This window comes from Gaeumannomyces tritici (genome assembly GCF_000145635.1).
Source record: "Gaeumannomyces tritici R3-111a-1 unplaced genomic scaffold supercont2.4, whole genome shotgun sequence".
Lineage (NCBI taxonomy): Eukaryota > Fungi > Ascomycota > Sordariomycetes > Magnaporthales > Magnaporthaceae > Gaeumannomyces > Gaeumannomyces tritici.
This window is the reverse complement of record NW_008804548.1, coordinates 1,643,041-1,666,819: the sequence shown is the minus strand read 5'-3', so window position 1 is coordinate 1,666,819 and position 23,779 is coordinate 1,643,041. Positions and strand designations below refer to the sequence as shown.

General features: G+C 59.8%; 8 protein-coding genes across 9 annotated transcripts; 2 read left to right on the top strand and 6 right to left on the bottom strand.

Moving 5' to 3' along the window:
- Positions 1-3,491: 3,491 nt before the first annotated feature.
- On the bottom strand, positions 3,492-5,153 carry GGTG_07987 (solute carrier family 25 member 33). Its single transcript, XM_009225821.1, has 2 exons — positions 4,725-5,153; positions 3,492-4,638 (listed from the first exon to the last, which is right to left on the bottom strand). The coding sequence occupies exons 1-2, from the start codon at positions 4,849-4,851 to the stop codon at positions 3,725-3,727; spliced, it is 1,041 nt and encodes a 346-aa protein (XP_009224085.1). The 5' UTR covers positions 4,852-5,153; the 3' UTR covers positions 3,492-3,724.
- GGTG_07986 (hypothetical protein) lies at positions 5,091-6,065 on the bottom strand. The gene is made up of 5 exons (XM_009225820.1): positions 5,956-6,065; positions 5,835-5,897; positions 5,683-5,758; positions 5,541-5,577; positions 5,091-5,480 (listed from the first exon to the last, which is right to left on the bottom strand). Exons 2-5 carry the CDS (start codon positions 5,859-5,861, stop codon positions 5,459-5,461), a joined length of 162 nt encoding a protein of 53 aa, XP_009224084.1. The 5' UTR covers positions 5,862-5,897; positions 5,956-6,065; the 3' UTR covers positions 5,091-5,458.
- A 178-nt stretch (positions 6,066-6,243) lies between these two features.
- Positions 6,244-8,545, top strand: GGTG_07985 (splicing factor 3B subunit 4; the record flags this gene model as incomplete). Its single annotated transcript, XM_009225819.1, has 3 exons — positions 6,244-7,678; positions 8,125-8,200; positions 8,516-8,545. The coding sequence occupies exons 1-3, from the start codon at positions 6,555-6,557 to the stop codon at positions 8,543-8,545; spliced, it is 1,230 nt and encodes a 409-aa protein (XP_009224083.1). The 5' UTR covers positions 6,244-6,554.
- A 412-nt stretch (positions 8,546-8,957) lies between these two features.
- GGTG_07984 (hypothetical protein) lies at positions 8,958-9,879 on the bottom strand (the record flags this gene model as incomplete). Its single annotated transcript, XM_009225818.1, has 2 exons — positions 8,958-8,994; positions 9,209-9,879. The coding sequence occupies 2 exons, from the start codon at positions 9,877-9,879 to the stop codon at positions 8,958-8,960; spliced, it is 708 nt and encodes a 235-aa protein (XP_009224082.1).
- Positions 9,880-11,086: 1,207 nt separating this feature from the next.
- On the bottom strand, positions 11,087-13,012 carry GGTG_07983 (hypothetical protein; the record flags this gene model as incomplete). The annotated part of the gene is made up of 3 exons (XM_009225817.1): positions 11,087-11,894; positions 11,930-12,617; positions 12,736-13,012. The coding sequence occupies 3 exons, from the start codon at positions 13,010-13,012 to the stop codon at positions 11,087-11,089; spliced, it is 1,773 nt and encodes a 590-aa protein (XP_009224081.1).
- A 294-nt stretch (positions 13,013-13,306) lies between these two features.
- GGTG_07982 (cap binding protein) lies at positions 13,307-17,185 on the bottom strand. The gene is made up of 4 exons (XM_009225816.1): positions 16,687-17,185; positions 16,105-16,577; positions 14,944-16,021; positions 13,307-14,864 (listed from the first exon to the last, which is right to left on the bottom strand). The coding sequence occupies exons 1-4, from the start codon at positions 16,763-16,765 to the stop codon at positions 13,966-13,968; spliced, it is 2,529 nt and encodes an 842-aa protein (XP_009224080.1). The 5' UTR covers positions 16,766-17,185; the 3' UTR covers positions 13,307-13,965.
- On the bottom strand, positions 17,122-22,606 carry GGTG_07980. 2 transcript variants are annotated; one of them, XM_009225814.1, is made up of 8 exons: positions 22,426-22,606; positions 22,234-22,278; positions 20,067-20,531; positions 19,811-19,983; positions 19,658-19,741; positions 19,238-19,586; positions 18,756-19,154; positions 17,122-18,671 (listed from the first exon to the last, which is right to left on the bottom strand). In XM_009225814.1, the coding sequence occupies exons 3-8, from the start codon at positions 20,110-20,112 to the stop codon at positions 18,538-18,540; spliced, it is 1,185 nt and encodes a 394-aa protein (XP_009224078.1). In that variant the 5' UTR covers positions 20,113-20,531; positions 22,234-22,278; positions 22,426-22,606; the 3' UTR covers positions 17,122-18,537. The 2 variants fall into 2 exon arrangements, with proteins under 2 accessions (XP_009224078.1, XP_009224077.1); XM_009225813.1 differs by lacking the exon at positions 22,426-22,606 and having other exon boundaries at positions 20,067-22,256.
- Positions 21,042-22,256, top strand: GGTG_07981 (hypothetical protein). The gene is made up of 4 exons (XM_009225815.1): positions 21,042-21,273; positions 21,332-21,557; positions 21,616-21,691; positions 21,785-22,256. Exons 1-4 carry the CDS (start codon positions 21,058-21,060, stop codon positions 22,092-22,094), a joined length of 828 nt encoding a protein of 275 aa, XP_009224079.1. The 5' UTR covers positions 21,042-21,057; the 3' UTR covers positions 22,095-22,256.
- Positions 22,607-23,779: the final 1,173 nt, after the last annotated feature.

Genomic DNA, 23,779 nt, shown 5'->3' with positions numbered 1-23,779 from the left:
TGCCCGGACTTATACGTGCCATCATCAATGGCACCCAACGCTTGGCGTGGCCTTGGTGGACAACGGCACATCACGAATCCCGGGCGTGGGGGGACTGTGTCATTCATTGCGCGCTGACTCAGGGCTGGTATAGGAGGAGCATGGTCAGGTGTGTATATTGAAGAGCGGGCGGTTGAAACACACGCACAGCAAATTCGGTGGGAACTTTTCAGGTTATTGATGAGAAGATTGGAATTGTCATGGACCAGAATCTTGGGCAATCAAAAAAAAAAAAAAAAAGGCCCAAAAAGAGGTCCGCGCCGCTGGGCTATGTGTGTATGTGTGTGTGCGGAGGGAGTTAAATGCAGGAAGGGCTTGTTGACGGGAACGGAAGGCGCATCCGACTCGGTGCTCGCCCACCATGTTGTGGTCGATCGGGGTCCTGCCTTTCGATTCGATTGTTTTTCTCCTTTCGCTAATCGGAGCAGGAACGACGCACGCTCTGCCCCCCCAAACGCCGCTGCCGCCTGAGGGTTGCTGCCGTCTGCCGTTCTTGCCGTTATCTTGTTGCCGCTACTGCTGCTGCTGCTGCTGCTGCTGCTGCTGATGACTGCCAACCCCGTCCTGCAGTACGCCCATTAACGGGCTTCTTCTATTACCCATGCCAAACTCGGGATTTTTGGTCGACCAGTCCCGTTCCTCCTCTCCACCTGCTCATCTCCCTGGGCTGCGGGTGGTGTTCCACCGAGTGAGTGCCCGCTCAATGTCCCGGGTCCTTAAAACCTCAGCCGCAATACCCTCAACCACGATTAGGGGGTCGCCCAATCACAGCCTCGGCCTGGCGGCATTTTGTGCTCGACCCCTATAGCCGCGGTGGCTATTTTCGAATCGTCGCTATCGCCCCTGACCCGCCTGCTGCTCCTGTTGGCTGAGGCCTGCTCCTGTTGGCTGAGGCCTGCTGGCCCTAATGTTCTTGCTCTTCATGCCTTCGTTTCGGGGGTTTCCCTGTCCAGGTAGGTAGGTAGAGGTAGGTTGTTAGGTAATCCCCCCTCTCCCTTGGGTCCAGATCTCGGCACACGTCCTCGCCCTCACCTCTCCCGGCCGAAACGACGCTATCTATCCCCGCCGCATGCTGTAAGGGGACGGGAAAGCGGCACCGCTCAACCGCACACATACGCTGGGACGCGCCATTGAGCAACAAACATTTGGCTGAGCGCTCAGCATAGATGCAGCCTTGGGGCTTGCAATCAAGCTGTCCTAGTGGCCCGTGTGCCTGATATTGATCAAGACAACCCCTGTATTTCCGCCTCTCGCCATCTGCTTCTTTTTCAGCCAAGCTTTCTCTAGGCGTGTTCAATCCCGCGGCCTCTGGGCCTATTTATTACTTCTTGCCTCCACCGCGTAGCCGAGTTCTCGGTTGATGGGACTAACGGGCAGGTGGGCAGCATTAGCGGGCGCTACCTTGTCTTGCCCGCTTGTCTTGCCTGCCGGAGGCACCCCTAACCGTCCCCTTTGGTATTGGCGGCTCTCCCGCCTGCGAGGAGGACAGCCTAGACCCCCCATAGACATCAAAAGGCAGCCTCGCTGTTCTCTAGCGTCTACTCCACCGGGAGGCGTCCTCGGCGCCCAGGCCTCATTCCAAAGGCAGGTGGTCGTGCACCTAGTGGCGTATCATGTGGCGACGCGTCCCTGCGAGGGTCAAGGCCGCGTCCGAGCTCGGCTGATCGGATGGCAGGAAACGAGGGCGAGGGTGGGATTGGGCAAGGTTGGGCCACTACCGCGTCGACCTGCTGGCGATCCCATCTCCGGGATGGCGATAGACCACGGAGCTATTCGGGAAGCTCCCCGAGATAATGACATGCTTGGTCCGACGGCTCCTCAAAGAGGACGTAGCGGCGTCGGTTGGGTGCAGGACAAGGATGCTGATGCGCCTGGCCCTGATACCAGCGGATAGGGGTCTCACGTCTTTGACCTCTTGCCTGATGCCACCCCCCGGGGGTTTCTGGAGTGCATTTGCTTTTTGCCTTGGTGTGGTGTGTCCTCCGTTCTTTAAATTTGCTTCTGTAGCAACAACTCCCGATGATAAGCCCGTCTCAGCTAGCCGAAACAATACTTCTTAGTCGCAACGAAAAGGGTGGAAACAGGAAAAGCTGGGCGAGACTCTGTCGATCCGCAAGAGTCCTGATTACCCCTCAGCGCATCGGTCTGTTCGTCCCCCTTCATTTTTTTTTCCCCGGCCTCCTCTCCCTTTTCGCTCTCTTTGTGCCCCCACACGCCGCGCGGCTTCGTGCTTTCTTTGAGACAAGATACGCGTGCCGTTGGGTGACGATTCATGTCTTGCGACATGTCCCCTCTCGGCGGTCCTTGATACTCGTCCTACACGCCCACATGGCCCATATTAGGATTTGGGCACGCTCCCTTCTTTTTGATACGCCCAGAAGACGGGCGGTCAACCTTCCCGCCGCGTAAAAGACATCTGCTACATGCATGCATTACATTCTGTTTCCGAGGCGCTCGGACGGGGCCCAGAGTGCACAAGTGCCGTTTCTCCCTCGTCGTGGCGGTGCTACCCCGACCTCCGGCTGCCACCCCGTGTTGGTATGCCTCGCTTAGGTAGGCATGCAACGCTCCAGATTGGGGGAGGGGGGCTCCCCTTTTGGCGACGCTGCGACGCTGCCTGCTTATCGGCCGCGGCCATGATATGCTGTCCGCGTGTATCTTTGCCCCCGTGGAGATGTCATGTTTGATATAGGGCTGTGGCTTGTTGCGTCACGGAGATGTCCGTCTGCTGCAACCGCGGCCAAAAAAAAACAAAAAAAAACGCCGCTGCAACCGCACCTCTGGATGGCCCCCGAGCCAGGTGGTGTGCATGTGATCCGAGAAACACGACGCCCGCTGTATTCCCGGAAACGTCGAGGGGGGGTGGGTGGGTGGGGGGCCGTCTTCGCGGAGAGCCCAACACCTGGCATGCAGACTATACTTGATGGGGTACCTGATACCGACCAACCCCTCGGCATACTATACCATCGGCGTAACACACAGGCGGAATGGTCATGCCATTTGGGGGGGCGAAGGCCAGAGCGGGAAGCAACTCGAGCTCTCCGCATCATCTAGGCGCTCACGGCCATTGCAACACCACCACCGCTCCCTCCCCCAAGCCCGTCTGGTTTACCGGCGCGTGCCGTAGAGCCGCGGCCTCGGTGGGCCGGCGACAGAGAGGTGTTGTGTGGGAGGGAAGATCCCATAGGCGGGCATATCCTACCTCTTTGAGGGGGTGCTGTCGCGGACGGCGAGTGAAAGGGCGAAGCAATCAATGAGCAGACTCTCCTGACGTCAAAGATGGGGAGAGAGAAAAAAGAAAAGGTCGGCAACGGCGCCGGGAGGGGGCAAGTGGTGTGATTTCTCCAAGCTGATCTACGATGCATTACCGTTCGGGACCAGGGAAAGGACGGGTTTAGGTTGATCTGAGGCAGACCGACGGCGTATCAAGCCGTCGTGGAACCACACCACACCAAAGGCACCAGAACCGCGCACTGCACGCCATGGCATGTTGCCGGCCGCGGCCGACCGTATTGGGAGAAAAGGAAGGGGGATGATGCTTCTCTCTTTCTCTCCTTCTCGCACAACATGTATAATCTCGCAGTACCTCCCCAAACAAGTAAACTCCATCTTGGCAACCACCAAAAAAAAAACCCCGTTTCTTGCGCCACCCACCACGGCAGCTCGCAACCCCCTACCCCCCTTATCAACCTTGGCCGGGCGCGGCCCATAGGGGGAGGTAGTACTTTACATTCTCGTAGACCAGAAAGGTGACCCAGGTGGCGGGCAGGACCCGGACGACGCCCGGGACCAGACCGCGGTAGAAGCCGCCGAGGCCCTCCTCGCGCCACAGGCGGCGGGCGACTCCGGTGATGCCGCGGCCGAAACGGGCCTCGGCGTCGTAGTTCTGCAGCCGGCTGCGTAGGACCTGGTACGGGTACGTGGCCGCGCCGGCCGTCAACTTGGCCGCCGTCGAGATGACGACCGTGGCCTCGTTGCTGATGGCTGTTGCCGCCGCGTCGTCGTCGTCGTCGTCGTAGTCTCGGCGACCGCCCGGCGGCCGCCTCCGCCTCCGGTCTAGGTAGACGCGCTTGGCGGGCTCGTAGACGGCAAACTGCACGGCGCCGTGGCTGACGCCGAGCAGGCTGATGCCCAGCCCGCGGTAGAAGCCCGCCGCGCCCTCGCCGCGCCAGATGCGGGCGGCGCCCTCGCGCATGCTGGGGTAGGCGCCGGCGCTGCCGCGGTCCGACGACAGCATGCGCGTCTTGAGCACCCAGACCGGGTTCGTCAGCACCTGCACGCCCGCGCCCGCCAGCGCCGAGCTGGCAAAGTAGTCGGCCGGCGTCAGCTGCTGCTGCTGTTGCTGCTGCTGCTCTTGATCGTCACGACCCTTGAGCAGCACCACGGCGCGCTCGCACCGGCTCTTGAGGAAGAAGAAGGACGCCCAGCTGGCCGCGTTGCCGACCAGGTTCGGCGTCAGGCCGCGGTACAGCGCCGCGACGGGGCTCTGTGCCCGCACCAGCGACCGCAGCAGCGCCACGGTGGTGAGCCGCGGGGTCGCCGGCCGTGGCGAGCCTGCTGCCGCTGCCGCTGCCGCGGTGGCGATGCTGCTTCGGTGGACTTGTTGGTTTGCCGGTCGGGTCAGCACGTGTTTTTCGGATCAGGGGTAAAGGCAAAGAGAAGCGAGTATATAAAAAAAGACATACTCTGCATGCGCGTCTTCACAATGTCGAGCGGGTGCACGACGAGCGTGGCGACAGTGCCAGCCGAGAGGCCCGCCATCGTCTCGATCAGGGCGGGAGAGAGACCACCCGCATCTTTGGCCACGCTCATCAAAAAAAGGCGGCACGGTTATCTCTTGTTCAGGGCCTCTCCTTAGGCATTTTCACCGGCAACCGGATCGGGTTCGATGTCGAGCGAGGTGTGGACGAGAGAAGCTTGAGCTGCATTGCAGAGCCTCAATTTCGCCACCATGAGAAAACCGAAAATCTTGCTGGTCATGTCCACAATCTAGTGCCTTTCAGCCTCGACAACCACGCCCCAACACCCCATCAAATGTCCGATTATATATGCCACCAACACTATCTGTAATAAAATGCGTCGAGGGAGAGTTCTTTTGTTATACAAATATCGGTCGCCGCCTTGGAGCTCGTGACAGCTCTACACACTATATTCACGTGACAATTTGTACATCCAAGCCCCGTACAAGCGTGGCCAAGCTCATCATCGTACAATTCTCTTCAATGGGTATCTAGTCTCAAGCCATGCTTGTCCTGGGAAGATGCCCTGGGAAGATTCCCTGCCGTCTCCGCGGCGAAATATCAGGATGCTATCATAATAGGTGCCCCCAAAGTATCCCATCCATTCATGTCATATCCCACCAACGCCTAGCCTATATTACGAGCCCCCATCTCAATCCATAGTGTCGTAGCGTTTTTATCTATGCGAGGGGCGAAAGAAGCCTGTCGGTCCGTTAGTTATGCTGCGCTCGGGTTTATCGGGACTGGATCCCGTTGACGTACTTGATGACCGATGGCCGAGGCTCGCTCCGAGTGTAGCCTAGAGATAGACATATAGTGTTAGGCCTAGTCAAATCGAGCGTCGGTACCGCCTGACGGCGACATCACCATCTATGCGAATAACGAGGAGGGGTTCCCGTCGTACCGAGGTAGAGAATCAGGGGCAGGTAGCCGTAGTGGATGACAACGCGCGAGACATCGATGAGCTTCCCGATGCGCTCCTGTGTGTGTTGACCATGTGAGCCGCTGTCCCGTTTCGGAAGATCCCTCCACGCCGTTCCCGGGATTGCGACGGACCTTGGACTCCTCGGAAAGGGTGAGCATTTTGGGCCGACGTAAGGAGGGTGTACAATGTCGATGCTGACCGGGCTTCACGCGTTAGCAACTGGATTAGTGGGGTCCATCGGAAGGTGCCTACATTGGATGTTGAGGGCGGTGGGTTGCTCGAGATGTCGCTGGCGCGGGGGCAATGGTGGTGATGATTGTCGCCCAGCCGAAGCTCAAATCCTCAAAATCGCAATTTTTGACCGCAAAGGTGGGGACAGCCGGGCCCGGCGGCGGCAGGTACAGGATAAAGTGGAACTCGGGCTAGAGACGCCCCGGGTGCAAGAGCTTGGTCAGCTTCTGGTGGCCCGACTTTGAAATTTGGCTGGAGCTGGCTGCTGTTGGCTGCTAAACCCACGCCGCGGCTCAGTCTAAGCGCACCCTGTCAAGCTCCCAACCTCGCGTCGCTTCAATTGAATCCAAAAATTCGCTGCAAAAGCGCGACGGCTTTCAACACCACCTCAGCCAGCAGCATCGATTTCCACCGCCAACGAGAAGCATCTGCCCTTAGCCGAATGACACACTTCTCCCCTGTACCGCATAGCATTAACTGCAGGGAGCTCGGGTTGTCCAGTCGCGCTCCCTCGAGAGCTCACCTCGGTCTTTGCGCGCGCCGACGTCGAGAGTTGCATTTTGCCGAGGGCATCACCGGTCCTGCCCCGAGCCGACACAACCACCCAATAGACGGACAAGATGGCGAACCGACACTGGGAGCAGAACAAGGAGGCGACCATCTATGTGGGAAACCTGGACGAACGGTTCGGCGAGTCCTTGATGTGGGAGATGATGACGCAGATGGGACCTGTGGTCAACCTGCACATGCCCATGGACCGAGTCTCGCGCACACACCAGGGCTACGGCTTCGTCGAGTTCGACTCGCCCGAGTCGGCCGACTACGCAGCACGCGCTCTCAACGGCATCCGCGTTTACGGAAAGGTCATCCGCGTCAACAAGGCCAGTGCCGACAAGCAACGCGCCGCCGAGATAGGCGCCGAGCTGTTTGTGAACAATCTGGACCCCCAGGTGGACGAAAAGACCCTGTTCGACACATTCAGCCGCTTCGGGCAGCTTGTCACGCCACCAAATGTCGTTCGAGACGCCAACAACATCTCCAAGGGCTACGGTTTCGTAAACTTTGACAGCTTCGAGGCCAGTGACCAAGCACGCGACACCATGAACGGCCAGTACCTGCTCAGCAAGCAGATCACTGTCGAGTACGCCTACAAGAAGGACGGCAAGGGCGAGCGCCACGGCGACGACGCCGAGCGTAAGCTGGCGGCCGAGGGCAAGAAGCACAACATCGTTCCCGAGCAGCAGCCCCTGCCACCCGCCTTCCTCATGACGGCACCACCGCCCACGACCCCGGCAACCCCTACCGGCCCAGCCTCTGCCGGCCCCGGAGCCCCTGCTGGTGCACCTCCTGGCTTCGACTCTGCTAATACCGGTCGACCCGGCGGCGTACCAGGTGGGCCCGGCGGCCCTCCGCCCATGCTTCCGCCAGGAGGCATCCCCCAGGGTTACGCTCCCCCGCCACTCAGCGCCCATGGAGGCCCCATGCCTCCACGGGGCGGCCCGCCTCCAAGCTTCGGAGGTCCCCCGCACCACCACAACAGCCACCACCACCCTCACCACGGCGGTCCTCATCACCACATGGGCCCCCCCGGGAGGCCCTGGTGGCAGTCGCATGGGTGGCGGCCCGGCCATGCCTCCGCCCATGGGTCTCGGCGGCCCGGCCATGCCTCCGCCCATGGGTCTCGGCGGCCCAGGGCCGTCGGGTCTGCCCGCACGCCCGCCACCCCCAAGCCAAGGGGCTTTCGGTATGCTGCCGCCCAACGACTTCCATCCTGGCGGCGGGCCCCCCGGCGGAGCCGGCGGCTTCCGCGGGGGTCCTCCTGGCGCCCCACACCAGGGATTCGCACCGCCGCCAAGCTATGGCCCTCCGAACGGTGGTCCGCCAATGCCTCACCCCTCTGGCTTCATGCCTCCGCCTCCGGGCTTCCCTGTCCGTCACTGAAAACGCTGCTTTCGTCTACGAGACTTTGGGGCCCGAAAGGTTGGAGCCGTATCCATGGCCGCGGTGACGTGATATCTAGCACTTTGTGCCTAGCTCAGCAGTTGAAGCTTGGGCTTTAGCCTACGAATAAGCCAATGCAACTTTGGCCCGAGAACTTGACTTCTTATTGTTCCAACTCGAAGAGGCAGCCGCAGCAAGCCTTGCTCTTGCATGTTTGTGTGGCCTGATAAAGCCCAGGCCGCGTATCAGCCGACCCGCGACACCTGCTAGACAGGTTAGGCAGGGCATGATGGTCGTGCCGCGGGTTTTTGTTTACTGCCCTGTGGTGGGCCAGGCGATGGATGGGTGTTGTCGGGGACTAATTGGCAGCAATCCATCTCGATGGCTGCGGGCATTGTGTGAGTCTCGAGATGTCCGAGAATACAGGGATGGAGAGCAGATGGAAAGCGAATGTTACGAATATACCCCGAGGAAAGGGAATCTGGTTTCGACTGCTAGTGTTGGGTAGAATGTGGGCAGATGGCGCTAAAAGAGAAAATAAAATATGCCCGTGAGGGAATGATGCCTTGACCAGGACATGGCCCCTGTTTTTCTCCGACGCCTACTGCTTGATATCCCCTCCTTGTTGACCCACACACAGTCTTGCGGTTGGGGCCTTCTCCGAGGGTAGCCTACCTAGGAAGACTCTGAGCAGTACATTGAGGAGAGTATTCAGGGGAACAGGAAAACTACGTGACAGAATTCTTGTTAGCTGCTCATAGGGGTGGCTTGGAGGGTAACTTGAGCTCTCAAGACAGCAGGGGATTTCTCTGTTATATCTCTGCCTTGTGCCTTGGGGCTCCTTGGCTCGCCGTGGTCACTCCAACCACTACGAATGGCGCGGGTATCACATGGGCCTCGTATCCGGGCGGGAACGCCTCAGCCCGGTCTCGCGGCATCACTCCGTAGGCAGCCCCGTAGTCTTTTTTCCACAGCTTCACATCTTCGCACACAGTCAAGGCACATTTCGCAGCAGTCCCTCGGAGCATATATGGCCAACACAGATATCTGTATTAGAAACACCTAATCGAAATCAGAGGTGTTCAGTACACTCTCTCTACTGGACCTGGAGGGGCTTGCCTATGGTTGGGCTGTCAACAAGGATGGTGGCCCGGACACCCATCCAGGTAGCAGTGACGAGGTGTATATCCAAAATCCGATTCCGAAAACAACCCTCTTTTTTCCCCCCGAAACTCCTCACACGTCTGCGCAATCTCAACGAACAAAAAGGACGAAATGCAAAACAACCAAAAACACATTACCCCACAAGTTGAGCACCGAGAAGGCTTCTTACTGGCCGAAGGTGGGAAGTATGTTGCGGAGGGCGGCGGCCCTGCCGGCCCCACGGGCGGGAGGAAGGTTAGCCGTAGCTGGGGCGGCAGCCGGAGCGGTAGTAGGTGCCTTCTTCTTGGGGCGCTTGGGCAAGGCGTTCAGGCCAGGGTCGCGGCGGGCCTCGAGGACAGAGCGCTTCTGCTGCTGGCCGAAGGTGGGAAGTATGTTGCGGAGGGCGGCGGCCCTGCCGGCCCCACGAGCGGGAGGAAGGTTGGCCGGGGCGGCGGCCGGAGCGTCAGCCGGAGCGGTAGCCGGAGCGGTAGTAGGTGCCTTCTTCTTGGGGCGCTTGGGCAGGGCGTTCAGGCCGGGGTCGCGGCGGGCCTCGAGGACAGAGCGCTTCTGCTGCTGGCCAAAGGTGGGATGCGTGTTGCGAAGAGCGGCAGCCCTACCAGCCCCACGAGCAGGGGGCAAATTGGCCGGGGTGGTAGCCGGAGCCGTAGTAGGTGCCTTCTTCTTGGGGCGCTTGGGCAAGGCGTTCAGGCCAGGGTCACGGCGGGCCTCGAGGATCATGGGCTGCTCCAGGTCGCGAGCACCGACTGCGGCCACGTTGTTGGTCGCGGACTGCTGCTGGGCGAGCACAGGGGCGCCGAGGGCTGCGATGGCACCAAGCTGGAAGACGGTCGAGAAACGCATCTTGTCGTTGGGGGGTGGCTTGGCTGGGGCAGTTCGTCCAAGTGATCGCTGAGAAAACGGCAAAGAAGAAACGAAAAAGGAAAAGAATTTGGACGGAAAAGGATATGGATAATAGCAAAGACGATAGGAAAATGACAGTAGGAAAAGGACAAAAGGAAACGATCCGGATGAGGAGAAGGAGCAGCAAACAGAACTTGGTGGTGCGGGAAACGCACCCTTTATAGCTTGGGTCTGTCCATGGCCGAGATGGGGTGGCTCGGTGGCAAGCAGACTGCCTGCTACCGCCAGAGGTTCCGTAAAGCGGAGCGAGGGTCGCTGTCGTGGCACGGCCGCTTGGAGACCATGGGATGCTATAGTGGTCCCTTATGCTCATGCGTCAAACCCCATGTCGTATTCGGCACGGGTCTTCCCAACGGACCCACCAAGCGGGCCGAGCTAACTGCTAATTTTGGACAATTAGTTCAATGCTACGGAACCTAAGCCTTCGTTTTTGTTTCTTTGGTTATAAATAGCTTCTCTTCGACACGTTGGTGCCGTGAAAGTGGCATTCTATTTCATTGAGATGAAGAACGTCGACCACACACACCTGGGATCTGAGGCCGCGTGGTCGCTCCAAGAAGCAGCCACGCAAGCCAGCCCAGACACGATCCATATACTTCCCAACGCGCGCCGTCATCTGGACTGCTTCAGGCTGCCGGAGCACCAGTGCGGGCCGAGGGCCGGGGCATTTCGGCGACGCAACTGATTGCCTGCAGTGTGTATAGTGTCATGTTATCACGGCGAAGAAGGCCATGGCCCTCCTGATCCAGAAGGGGGCCGACCTCAATGTCCACCACCATGAGGGCGTGCCTGGCAAGCTTCGCCCATGGTAGGATGGTGATGAAAGGTGAATCTTGAACATTTTTATCAAGCTAGAACTTATACTCCTAGACCGTCTTGGAAATTTGCAAACGCTGTGCCTACAAGCAGAGCTGAAGGCGCATCAGGGGAACTAGGAGAATAGCAGTCGTTCTGGTCTGGTTAACCTATCCATCTAGCATGTTTTTTTCCTGTGCTGCTTTCAACTATTGCATGTATAGTTCCTGATTCCCTGCCTCTGCGGTACGCTAGTTGCCCAATCTCAAACACCAACGGCAAGTGTAACACGCTCTGATATGTCTGTAGCAGCAGCCCAGAAAACACCGTCCGGTCTCACACCCTCACACCCTCACACAGCAGGCCCATCCACCACCCTCTCATCCTCCCCTCCTCCCTCCATATCCCCGCCCCCAAACTGCTTCCGCCACTCGCCCGCCTTGGCCGGGTCTATGGGGCCGCCAAACAGCGCGTACGGCCGCCCGACCTCGTGCGCGTGCTCGCCCAGTATCGACGGGATCCAAAACTCGCCCGGCAGGTGCGGCGTCGGGTCGGCCCGCAGCATCTCGCAGACGCGACGGGCCGCGGCCGGCACAAAGGGCGAGACGGCCGACGCGACCAGGTGCGCCGCGTTGACGGCCATGCCGACGTCGGCCGCAAAGTCGTCCTCGGTCGTGTCCTCGGTCACGGCGCCGTCGTCCCCATGCATCGCCGCATCGGCCCGGCGCAGCAGCGCGTCCAGCTGGTCCGCCATGCGCAGCGCCACCTCCATGGCGTCGCGGAGCCGGAGCGCGTCCATGTAGGCCCTGTAGCGCGCCAGCAGGACGTTGAAGACGCCGAGCCAGAACTCGGGCGGCGGCGGCGGCGGCGGCGGGGCTGCTGCTGCGCCTCTTGCCCCGGGATAGGGACAGCGCCAGTCGGGCACCACGCCGCCGAAGCAGGCGTGGTTCACACAGTCCAGCACGCGCGCCACGGGCCGCTCGAGGCACGCCGTGAGCGTGTTGGCCGCTTCGACTAGCGAGTCCCAGCAAAACTCGACGTCGGCCCCGTCCTCGGCCCGGTGCCAGAGCAGGCACCAGCGCCAGACGTCGGCGTCGACGCCCGTGGCCACGGCCGCGTCGGCGAAGACGCCCACCCGGCGCGACGTCGAGAACTTCTTCCTTCCCCTTCGCACGTCAGCCGCCCCGTGGCCGACACGCGGTGCGGCATGGTCCAGCCGTCGCGCGTGCCCAGCTGCGCCGCCGGGAACAGCACCGAGTGGAACCGGGCCTGGTCCGCGCCCACGAACTGGTACAGTCGGACCTTGTTGTTGCCGCTGCCGTCGCGCCACCACCTCTCCCACGCGTCCGTCGCCGCCGCCGTCATCGACGCGTGCCCGACGCACGCATCAAACCACGGCCACAAGACCTTATTACTACCGTCGCCCATATCAAACCCCTCGACCCGCGGCACCGGCGTGCCCCACGCCATGTCACGCGTGATGCAGCACTCCTCGCCCATCCACGCCGCCGCGCCGCCTGACCACACGCCGCCCGCTGCCAGCGCCGCCTCCACCTCGGGCAGCAGCACATAGAGCCTCAAGAACGCATGCGTCGACCTCGACTCCCCCATCACAAGCGCCGCCCCGTCCAGCCCGCACCGCGGCGGGACGGCGGCGGTGGCGGCGCGCGTCTCGACGAGCCCGTTGCGCGCGAGCTTGGCGAAGAGGTCCTGCGCCATGGCGGCGTGCCTGCCGTTGGGTGTGCGACCAAACACGTCAAACTCGACCCCGAACCAGTCGTAGATGTCGGCGTGCACCTTGTGGTACCGGTCGCCGAGCTCGCGCGGGCTGCAGCCCCGAGCGGCCGCCTTGGTCGGCGTCGTGGCGCCGTGCTCGTCCGTGCCTATTTTTGAGTGCGTGTGCGTGCACGTGCATGTGTGTGTGATGTGTGAAAAAGGGCGTATGTGTGTGGACGGTGCAAGTAACACACGCGGCTGCTGGGTAGGTAGCTTCTCACTCACCACCCACAAAAAGAGTCGTGACGCCGCACGCCCTGCTGTACCTCGCAAACACGTCGGCCGAGAGCACCGAGCTGACGATGCTGCCGAGGTGCGGCACGTCGTTGGCGTAGAGCAGCCCGCTCGTGACCAGGACGTTGCGCCGCCCGGGCTTCGGTAGCGGCACGCGACGCTGCAGCTTGGGAGGGACGGGAGGGGGAGGCCGGCAGGTGGAGATGTGGGCGCCCACGTCCAGCCCGATGACGGGCTTGTACGGCTTTTCTTCCAGCTCCGCGGGCATGTTTTTGGGCGGAAAGACCAGTGATGGACAATAATGTCTGTAAGAAAGATGATGCTGTGACAAGCGATGATAAAGTCCAAACGGGCCTGTCGAGGTGTCGGTTTCCAAAGACCCGAGCTCTAAAAGATGAGCAGGATCCTGTTGGGGGGCGTTTGCTTGATGCTGTCCGGATAGTTCAAGCCACCCACGAACACCAAGCAACAAGGCTCGGACGCGCATGACATTTGCCCATGCCAGTCAGAGAGAGAGAGAGAGAGAGAGAGCTTGATCGTCATTCGCCAAAGACAGCTCTTGCCATGCCCGAAAAGCCACACTGCGTCGCGTGGCAAGTGGTGACGCAACGGACCTGCCTTGTATGAAGCCTCTGCTTCTTCATCATTGCAAGCTACGCCATAGAAACCACTCGTTAGCTAAGTACCTATGTAGTGCTGGTATAAAGCCCCTTTGACTATTTTGTCGCCATTCTAGCTCATATCGCCTGTCCATTTTTCTTGGTTTCGAGTCTCAGATGTTGTGTGTAGAATAGCATCCACGCCTCCCATCTCCCTGCTTCTCTGTTTCGCCCGCTTTCCTTGCCCAATTATCGAAACACTGCCACCACGTATAATACAGAAAGAAAAGAGTAGGGTATAGCTGGGCAGAGGCGGGGACGAACCAGCATTTGAAGCTGTGCCTAGGTGGCCCATCGCCCGGAGAAAAGGTGCGCGGTGCGCAAGAAACAACCAGGATCCCTAAAATGTAATCAGATCCGCCTCGTTGGGGTTCGGAGCGAGAGCTTCCTGGAGGTTGAGCTCGACATCTCCAGCCAGAAGATCCAGTGGAGCGTCCTTGGGCTCCGCCTTCTGCGCATCGTCTTTGCCCTGGCCCTTGGCCGGCGAAGTGGCCATTGCAGATCCCTCGGCAACATTCCGGGGTTCAAACGACATCAGGTCCTCATCGCCAGGCGGCAACTCCTAGTTCGCCTCGGCAGCGGCAGCGGGGACCTCCTCCGTCGGAGCAGCAGCCGCAGCAGCAGCCGCAGCCTCGGCCGCCGCCGCCGCGTGAGCCGCAGCCTCGGCGGCAGCAGCGGCGATCCTCTTGCGGTTCTTCTCGGCCTCGACGAAAAAGTTCTCCTCGACGGCGGCGCGGCGCTGGAACGCGCGCAGCCACCGGTCGACCCACTGGCGCGCCAGCGGGTCGCCCGCCGCCGCCAGGACCGACGATGCCGACCTCGCCTTGACCGCGCTCTCGATCAGCTGGAACAGCTCCCGCAGGTCCTTGGCCTCGGGCGTGTCCGCGTAGGGAACGTGGTCCGGGCCGTCGCCGTTGCTGGCATCCGTCATGGCGAGGTCGCCGTCGGCCGCCGGCTTGGCCGCCTCCTGCTGCGCCACTATCTGGCGCGCCCGGCCCGAGACCTTGATGACCGTGTTCAGCACCAGCTCGTAGAGATAGGCGTGCGCCAGACGCGCCTCGTCCGACGCCTCGCCGCTCACGGCCCATTCGGCCACAACCTGCGGCGTCAGGATGGCGTAGTTCAGCAGCTTCTCCACAATGGAGAGCGCCACGCCCGGGTGCGCTGACCAGTACGACATGACGGCCGCCATGATCTGCGTCCGTGCCGCCGCCGAGGCCGAACCACTGTCCAGGAGCCGGTCCTTGACCCGCTCGATGCAAGCCAGAACGTGGCTGAGCGATTTGGATCCCACTGCCAGCACCGCCGTCATGAAGACATCGGTGCTGCTCACAAGCGGATCGCGCCCCTGGTCCACCGCCTCGTTCTGGATCTGCTCGATCAAGGGCTGAATCTCCTCGTCCGGCACCTTGCTCTTGAGGAGTTTAACCATCTCGCGTCCCTGGCGGGCAAAGGGCACGTCTGATGACATGGGAGGGTTTTGTCAGCTCATGCTCAGCGTAGCGACCGCTCGCTCTCTCACTTTCCATCGAGTACTCACCATCCTTGGCGAACTTGAAAACGGGCACATCCATCTCCTTCTCGGCACTGATCAGAGGCTTATACTCGTCCGGAACCGTGTTCTTGATGCGCTGGGCAAAACTCAGCCGTATCTCCTTGTCCAGCGCCGCCAGGATGAAGGCCTTGTGCGGGTGTAGCATCGGCAGCTTCACGTCGTCGACCCACTCGGTCCACTTCCAGGTGAAGCCAAAGTTGCTCAAGTGATGAGAGAACCAGTCGACGAAGCGGTGGTTCAGCTCCAGATCGAGGCGACCGCCATTGCGGTACAGCGACCTGATGGCCCTGCCCAGACTGGGCGCGATGGCCGCCGGCGATACCTTGCACGTCTCGTACAGCACCGAGTGGTAGTACACCAGTTTATGCTCCGGCGCCGGCAGCTGGAAGAGCTGCGAGAAGACCGTGTCCACCACCATGTCCTCGGGCTTCCACGTCGACCGGCCTTGCTCGATATCGCGCAGCCGATCAAACGGAGTGGCGCGCTTGACGAACGTGCCGTTGTTGAAGAAGCAGTCGACGTCGATGAGCGTGCGGGCCACGAAATTCCTGTTGTAGTGAAGAATATTGATGGTGTCCAGGATGGCGTCTCGTATGAGCGACGCCGCGATGTTGGTGACCTGGGGCACAGAATCGATATCCTGGCCCGAGTAGACCGAGAAGTAAACCTCGGGGAACAGATCCCGGCTGCCGGTCACAATGTTCTCGGGAACCATGACAGCAGGCAGGGCGTGCTTCGGGCAGTCATCCAGCTTGGACTGGTGCTCCACCTCCTCGAGAGGCATCTTCCACGGCCGAGGAATACAGTCCACGATCCAGCCTCCAGCGGCCTCGGCCTGAAGCTGCTTCTGGAGCAGAGCGATCAGGCTTGGCTGGCTAGAATTCTCGTCATTGGGATCGAATACGTAAGGGTCGACCAGTTTCTGCATCGGGTGCGGCTCCGAAGCGATGATCTCGGTCTTGTCCATAAGCTCCGCCGCCTTCTCAGCCCACTGTCCGGGGGCGGCAGCCATGACGTACGGAATCGTGAGCAGGATGATCTTGACGAGCTCGGTGCCGATGGTCTAATTACGGACGACAGATGATTGTTAGCGCCTTAGTGTTCAATCCGCGCGCTTCTCGTGGCCAAGCGCGGAAGGGACCTTACATCATCGGAGCTGGCCGTCTGCAGGTCGACAGCGCGGTCGAACAGGGCGTCCAGAATGGGGAAGACGCCCTCGCCCTCGAGGCAGCTCTGCAGGCAGGCGAGGAACTTGAGCAGCAGCTTGGCCTCGCGCCACTCGCCGCGGCCGACCGCATCCTCGAGATCGCGGGCGGCCTTGGCGAGAACGGCAGCGGCGATCTCGCTGCGCATCGTATTGGCGACGAGCACGACGGCGGCGACAAAGGGCGTCTTGAACGGCTGCTCGACGGCGAGCTGACAAGTCAGGTCGACGAACCCGCGGTTAACGTAGTCGTCTTCCCAGTGGTCCGCCACGATCTGGGCCGTCTCGACCGCGTCCTGGTGCCACTTGCGCACGGCAGACTCGGCCAGGCCGAGAAGCTGCCGCCGGATCCGCGGGAAGGGCTGTGCATCGTGTCGTCGGCGGGGCGGGCCGCGTCGGTCGAGATCATCGTCATCTGAGGGTGCAGGCGCAAGGCGAGCGAGATGTCAGTCGCCAGGTCAACATAGTGCTCGATGCCGGGGGTACATCTCGCCGTCGCAGCTACCGGGGAGGAATGCGCCCACCATTGTATCTACGCCTCTTTGCGTTGAATCCGCCACGGCCGCCGCCGCCACGAGGACGTCTGTCGTAGCTGTCGGCCATTATCTCGGCATAGAAGGGCGACGTTGAGAGCGACCAAAACGCAGGTTGTAGTAGGGCGTCGCGACCCGGAACGCGCTCTTGATGAGATCCAAGAGAACAGGTGAGCCGGCTGTTACGGTCGCGTCTGGTAGAATTGCGGCCGCAGCACTGGCGCAGATTTCGGTTGAATAAAATTCCAAGACGGCGCAGTATCGAGCCGCAAAGAAGGCTTTTTCAAATGCAATTCAGATTCCTGACAATTGAATTGTTGGCTGACCTTGAACCTCTCAAACTCTCCAAGGAAGCTCTCCTGTAAGTTCCAGACTGGGCGCCAGCAAATAATAGCTCGAGTCGGTCATGCCTCGTCATGACATAAGCTGGACCTGAGTCGCACGGGTGTCTCCGCCTGGTATATCAGGCAACAGCGTGGTCTTGCAAACCAGCAGCTCATGGGGATTCTACCTCACTTGTTTACTGCAATTTTTATATGCATTGCAGGCTTATGATCTCTCTATAGGAGGGATACTGAAAGTTGGGGCGCAAAGGTGTCTGATTACGGCCGACCGGACTTCCGTGTGCGGCGGTTATCTACACTTTGTACTACCAGGATCTGCAAGTTCCCCAGCAGTAATAAATCACCATGTTGGTTCTTGGATAGGTCCCGGCGTGCAGTCTTTTTGCTAAAGGACAACCGAAACAAAGAAAAGCCCCCCCACAATGTGTGGCGGGAGCGAAGTAGCCAGTCGCCCGTGCCATTTTCTTTTTCTGCTCCTTTTTCTTGTCCAGTGAACCGCCCCGAGTGAAGAAATAATCCAGGCGCCTTTGACGCAACCTTGCAAAGAAAGGAAATGACGTGATAAAACCTAGTAATAAAAGCATCCCATGCCACCAGCATGCCGTCTTTCGGGCGCGTACTCCCACCTGGTCTGAAATCGGGGTAAGAACTGACCAACAGAAGGCACCAGACTCCCATATAAACATATGCGGATCCTCCTTGGGCAACTTCGAATCGTAGCAACTCTCCCGCAGAAGGTTGATTCTGGTTGCGTGCCACCGTTGACGGCTGCACCAGGCCACGGCCAGATCACAAGTAAGTAAACCATACACGCCGAAGCCCTCCTTGACACCTCCAGCTCCATCGCATCGCTAACGCGTCCTTGAGATGAGGGCTGTGTTCGTCCCGAGAGCGGACAGATAAAATGACGAAAGGATCCGCAGGATCAGCCACTCGCGGCACGAGTGGACAATGAAAGACCAATTGCGACACAAGGTATGGAAATAAGCAAGAAAAACAGCCATATGAGGTCATGCAGAGGGAAATCTAGGAGGAAAAAGCCGGTTGGTATCTTAGTCTGTCCTGCAAGCCGGCCCACCTAGACATGTCGGAGGGATCAGGCAAGTGCCCAGCTCGTTCGGCTAAGCATTGGGGTGACCGAGGGGCACCTGGCCATGCGAGAATGACCGTACCATCGTCTGCCCTCCACCGGGCCCATGTTGCCCAGTATGAACCAATCGAGCGTTCTAGCAGCCATCCACGCGATTTCTTGTCTGCCGACCTTGACAATACTTTAATCTGCTGTATAGGCACACAATTCGGAATCGACAGGCTGCCAGGGATGTCGGTACCGCCTGACAGATCCGCTGCCATTGGCGCCATACCGTCGGTGACAGGCCATTCTCCGATCTCGGAGAGGGTTGTTGGTTGAGTTGAGATGCCGGGACCACGATTCGCCAGTAAATACCGATACATGCGTGCAAGAGAGGCTGGCTCGTTCCCGGAGAGCGAGACTTCTTCAGTCTAGCCTTGCGAGCATCTCTTCCCTCCTCATCGGTGTGAAGTTGTCGATGTCGAGTCCACGTTCCTGTAGGACAGGCCTCATATGAGCCGGCACGAGCTGGCGGTTGAGTTGCGGGGCGATCGACAACTCTACAACACCACGCAGTTAGTTTCGTCAGTTTATCCGGTAGATGTTTGGGGAAGCCACGCGTCGCGGCTGGTGTAGAGACGTACCATGACGGTTGAAGTCGAACAGGGCAGGCAGTTCCCGAAGCTGGCCGCTCTGGTGCCTCGAATCCGGAAGCTTCGTGGCGGGGTCACGCAGTTCATCGAAGAAGGGATGGACCATGGCGTCGACCGCCGCCAGGCGTTCGGTCGGGGTGTACTCGAGAAGGCGCGCGATCAAGTCGATAGCATTGCCGTCGGCCTTGCGGAGAACCCTGTTGAACGGATGGGGCTTGATCTGGGGGAACTTGTGCTCCATGTAGTTGGGGTTCATTGTCCGGATCTGCTCACGCGTCGGTGTGCCGAGAACCTTGATGATCTCCACCAGCTGGTCTATGCCCGACTCTCCCGGGAACAGGGGCTGTCCAAGCATGAGCTCGGCCATGACACAGCCAGTAGACCACACATCTGTCGGAGACAAGGGGGGCATGGTCAGCACAAACGAAAGATCTACGTCACAGCAGCAATGGACAACAGGAATCACGGCTTACCGATCTTGGTGGTATAGTTGGTGGCCCCAAAGATGAGCTCGGGCGCGCGGTAGTATCGTGAACAGATGTACGAGACGTTGGGCTCGTTCTCCACGAGTATCTTGGCGCTGCCAAAGTCACATAGCTTCAGGACTCCCGTGGAGGGATCGAGAAGCAGGTTTTGCGGCTTGATGTCGCGATGGCAGATACCCTGCGAGTGGATGTAGGCAAGAGCCCTGAAGAGCTGGTAGATGTAGAGCTTGACCTCGAGTATCGGCATCGTCGTCTTCATCTTGTTGAAAAACCTCGAGGCGCGGTAGACGGTTTCGGGCACGAATTCTTGCACCAAGTTCAGGTAGACCTCGTCTTTCTAAAAACACGCCACAGGCAAATGTCAGCAACCGCAAACTACTGTCGCTGTGCCCTACCATCACTACTTACCCGCTCGCCGTTGGAGTAGTAGAAGGCCTTCAGCTGGACGATGTTGGGGTGGCGGACGATACGCATGATCTGCAGCTCTCGGTTCTGAACGCAACGAGTTAACCACGGGCCTGGAAAGTGACGAAGGGGCAGCAATGTAAAGAGGGAGCACACCTTGAACCTCTTGTCTTGAAGCACACGCTTTATTGCTGCGTCCTCGTTCGATGGCGATAGCTTTGTCTGGAACACGACACCGAAGGATCCATTGCCGACAATCTTGCACTGCGTGTACTGCAGATCGCGCGTCTCGCCGGTGATGCCATCCTGCACCTTCTCGCGAATAACCTCTGCGACAAAACAACCTTGAGCATCAGCATGACGACCCGAGGATCAAGGATAGGAGAGAGTACAAAGGCAGGGAGATACTCACCACCCATTCGCAGGGTATTGAAAGCTGCGGGGCGATTCTGCGACATGGCGAACGGCCAATTTATGTATTGATGTTATTGCGCGTATCGCCTAGCGGCTCGGGGCGGCAGGGGTGCCAAGGGCAACTGAAGTCTTTTGATGTGTGCCGTGGTGGGCAACCGAGTAGAACGAGGCTCGATGATTGTACGGTTTGTGGGCAGACGGTCGTGGCCGGGGTGGTGCCGACGGAAAAGTTGGTAATTGCTTCGCAGGGAGAGGACCGTGTCGAGTCCAACGTGGTTCGGGCGAAGGCGGCTAACCGTTGGGCTGCGAAACGATGGTTGTGTTGCGGAGGGGTCGAGCGGATTGATCAAGGCAAAGGACAGGCGCTGAGGCCTGGTGGCGGGAGTGGTCTGGTGACTGGCCCCGCGGCAGGGATTCAATCAGAACGGGTGGCGGCGCGGTGGTTGTAGCGGCTGTGTACTGCCTAGAGACTTGGCTTCTGTTAGGGAACACGAAGAGATGAGGTTCGAAGAATCAGGAGACGAGGCCTTGGTGATCGAGGCAAGGAGTAATTTGATGTTGCGATGTGGAATCGTGAAAACAACAAGTCGATGTCGCACTGGGCGAAGGTAGAAAGTGGGAGCGGCTGGTGGTGACGGAGGGGTGGGGAAGCGGAGTGATGGGAAGAGCAGGGCAGGGAAATCAGTAATATGGCGGTGGCTACTGGCGCTCAAAGAACGGGCCGGCGTCGAGCGACTTTGCCGGTGGGGACAAAAGAGGTGCGTGGGGATTGTAGGGGTCCCGACAGACCAATGTGGCAACCATACACGAGTCCAGATTGAGCGAGGGCGAGGGGCGTCAGGGCCTTCGAGACGAAAGGCAGGGGGAAAAAATAGGAGAATAAAATAAAACAAAACAAAACAAAACAACCTCGAGGCTTTGGATGCAGCGGGCTTGCGCTCTAGCGAGCGAGACGGGAGCAGGTTGCAACTAGAGGGCAGTGTGATTGAATGCAGCCGAAGCCGATACTAGAGGGTTACAGCAGACAGCGCGCCCACAGAGCAACGGAGGGTTCTTCCTTTTCGGACGCACGATTGGAGGGGCTGGGATTGTCGAACCAGGTGGGCGGTTGGGAAGGGACGGGTGGGAGGGGGGAAAGGTGCGAGCGACGGAGGAGGCAGTGGCTCAAGCTGCCACTGCCGCTGCTACGGGACCAGCCAGGCCCGGTCGGGCCTTAAGTTGAGTTGAGCAACTAGTGAGCGCCCGCTCGAACGACAAATACAGACGCGCAGCAGACAGCGACGCAACGCAACGCAACGCAACGCGACGCACGGCAACGGGGCAGTTGAGGAGACGGGTGGGCGACGTGGTGAGGGCAGGTCGGGCTGGGCTGGGCTGGGCTGGAGACAGGAGTGGAGGGTTGCAGGGGTCCAGCAACCACGCCGGCGCAAGATTCAAGCCAAGCAGACACGCACAGCATGCGCACATGGCAAAGACCTGGGTAGCCCGCGTGCGTCCTGGGTGGATGCAACTGGGAGGTCCGCTGACTGAGTTGACTTTTTTTCCAGTTTCCTGCGCTGCTCCCCCTCTTGCAGCCGGGCTGCGGGGTCAGATGGGCAGCCAGGCAGGCATACGCGCATGTGTGTGTGTATGTGTGTGCGAGGGAGAGAGAGGAATGCTGCGAGTGGGCGTGCCGTAGGCTTCTGTACTCAGCAACCCACTTTTGCCTTGCAACAGCACCCAACACGCCTGGGCACCCGGTACCGCCCAGCCCGACAGCCCGCCGCGCCGGTACCTGGAAAAGCAAGCAGCGTACCTGCACCCTCGCGGCTCCGGCCTATTGTCTGGCCAGGAGACTTCTGCCCGAGGGACTGCAGGGTGGATGCGATGCGCGCTGGACGGGTCGAGGCTGGGCGAGATTGGCTCGAGGGCGGCCAGGCCAGGCCAGGCCAGGCCAGGGGAGGCACCGTGTTCCCAGGAGGTACCTGATATTCCGTGCAGCGGGCGCGACGATGGTGCAGACTCGGGAACAGACGTGGGCAAATAGAATTGCAGAAGGCGGTTGCGAAGCAGGCATTGGAGGGGTAGCTTCGCTAGAGCTAATCAGGGCGGCCAAGGGGCAGGTGGGTGGACGGGAAGGGGAGGCATGGCAGGCAACGGAGGGTAGAAGGTCGAGCCAGACTTACGGGCATGCACGCCGTCTCGTTGTGCGCTTCCTGAAGGCTTCTCGTCTGTTGGCTGGGTCAGCCCCCTGTCTCACAACACAACCACGGCAGTGTCCAGCTGGAGGGGGATCGTTGGCTAGGGCTAGGCGGGAAGGGCTGGAGTGTTGGAGCCCTGATTGGAGCTGCGGCTCGGTGTTGGCAGGTGGCACCTACGGCTATATCACCTTTGCGGCCTGGTTTGTGGCCGAGGAGGCGGCGAGGTATAGAATCGGAGGGGGGTTACAGGCTTCGAAATCAACCGATAGGGCGCACGCGTGTCATGGATGGAGTCCGGGTCCCGCGTCAACAGCCCGCCGTGCTGAAAGGTCGAGATACAGGACAGGGAGGAAAGAGCTGAGGATTCGAGGCGGGGCAGAAAAACAGGGAGGGTGGTCGGTTTTATTTCGCCTGTGGGGTGCAAGCCACACGCCCTGGCAGCAAAAGCGACTGGACTAGGAAGGCACGGCCAGCCTGACGTCTGGCTGGCTGTGTGGTCTGGTGGTGTGTTGATGGGCGTGACGGCCAGCCAGTTACAGTGGCCGGTCGCAATGGCCACCCACAATATCCATCACTTTAGGATCACACCTGTCGCGCTCCTGTCCCTCGTTTCATTCTCTATTTTGGTTCCTATGCTCTTATTGCTATTTTCTTACACCTACATGGGCCCTCTACAAGTCCCGAAGAACACTCACAGCAGACCTAGGCATGAGAAGCCACCAACAATGGGGGTATTACAGGGGCGTGTCTAGAGCAACCCGGGTGCTTGGCTGGCATTCCATTTACTAGAATCGGCTGTTGGGGACGGTGATGGACGCATGACTGACCTCCACTATGGCTTCCAAACCCGCCTTGCTCCCAGCCACTGACCTGCCCGTGCAATAAGCTAGAGGTGGGTTAGGGTAATCACCTCGCTGGCTAGGCCTGCAGCGCCTTCCCCAACAGTCATATGCCTTGCTCCTACCCTTCGTGCCTTCCTTTCGGCACACCTTATTTTCCTCTGGCCACACCTTGGGGGCTGGGGGATACGGCCGGGGCTGGTCACCTGCGCGTGACCTCCAACAGGTGGAGGTTTGGAGCTTGGGCAAATTGGCGGACGCGCCGAAAGGTAACGTGATCCCCAAGAGTCGAGTCTGTCGTCACTGGTGTCATCTCGACCTCAAGACGGCCGGCGCCACGATTGAGTCTAGCCTCAAAATAACAATACGAGCGCCGGCAGCCTGCCGTCTAGCCCGCTACAGCAATCCCCTGAATATATCTGACTCCGGCACTGGCATCGGTCAGGCGACAGGGGTGTTTGACTCGATTGCTGAAGCGGTTTTGAACGGATGGGAAAAGCAATGAGAAGCAAAGGGGCTGCTTACAGTAGAACAAAAAAGAAGAAGAAAAAGCAACAAATTGGGGGTTATCGACCGCAGTCTCTCAGACCCAGGAATCCGGAAACCTGTCTGAGCTGCGTTACCTTGAGAATCGAAAACTGTTTTGCTTCCGACTTCAGCTGTCCCACTCTGGGGACTAGAAATGCTGGCTC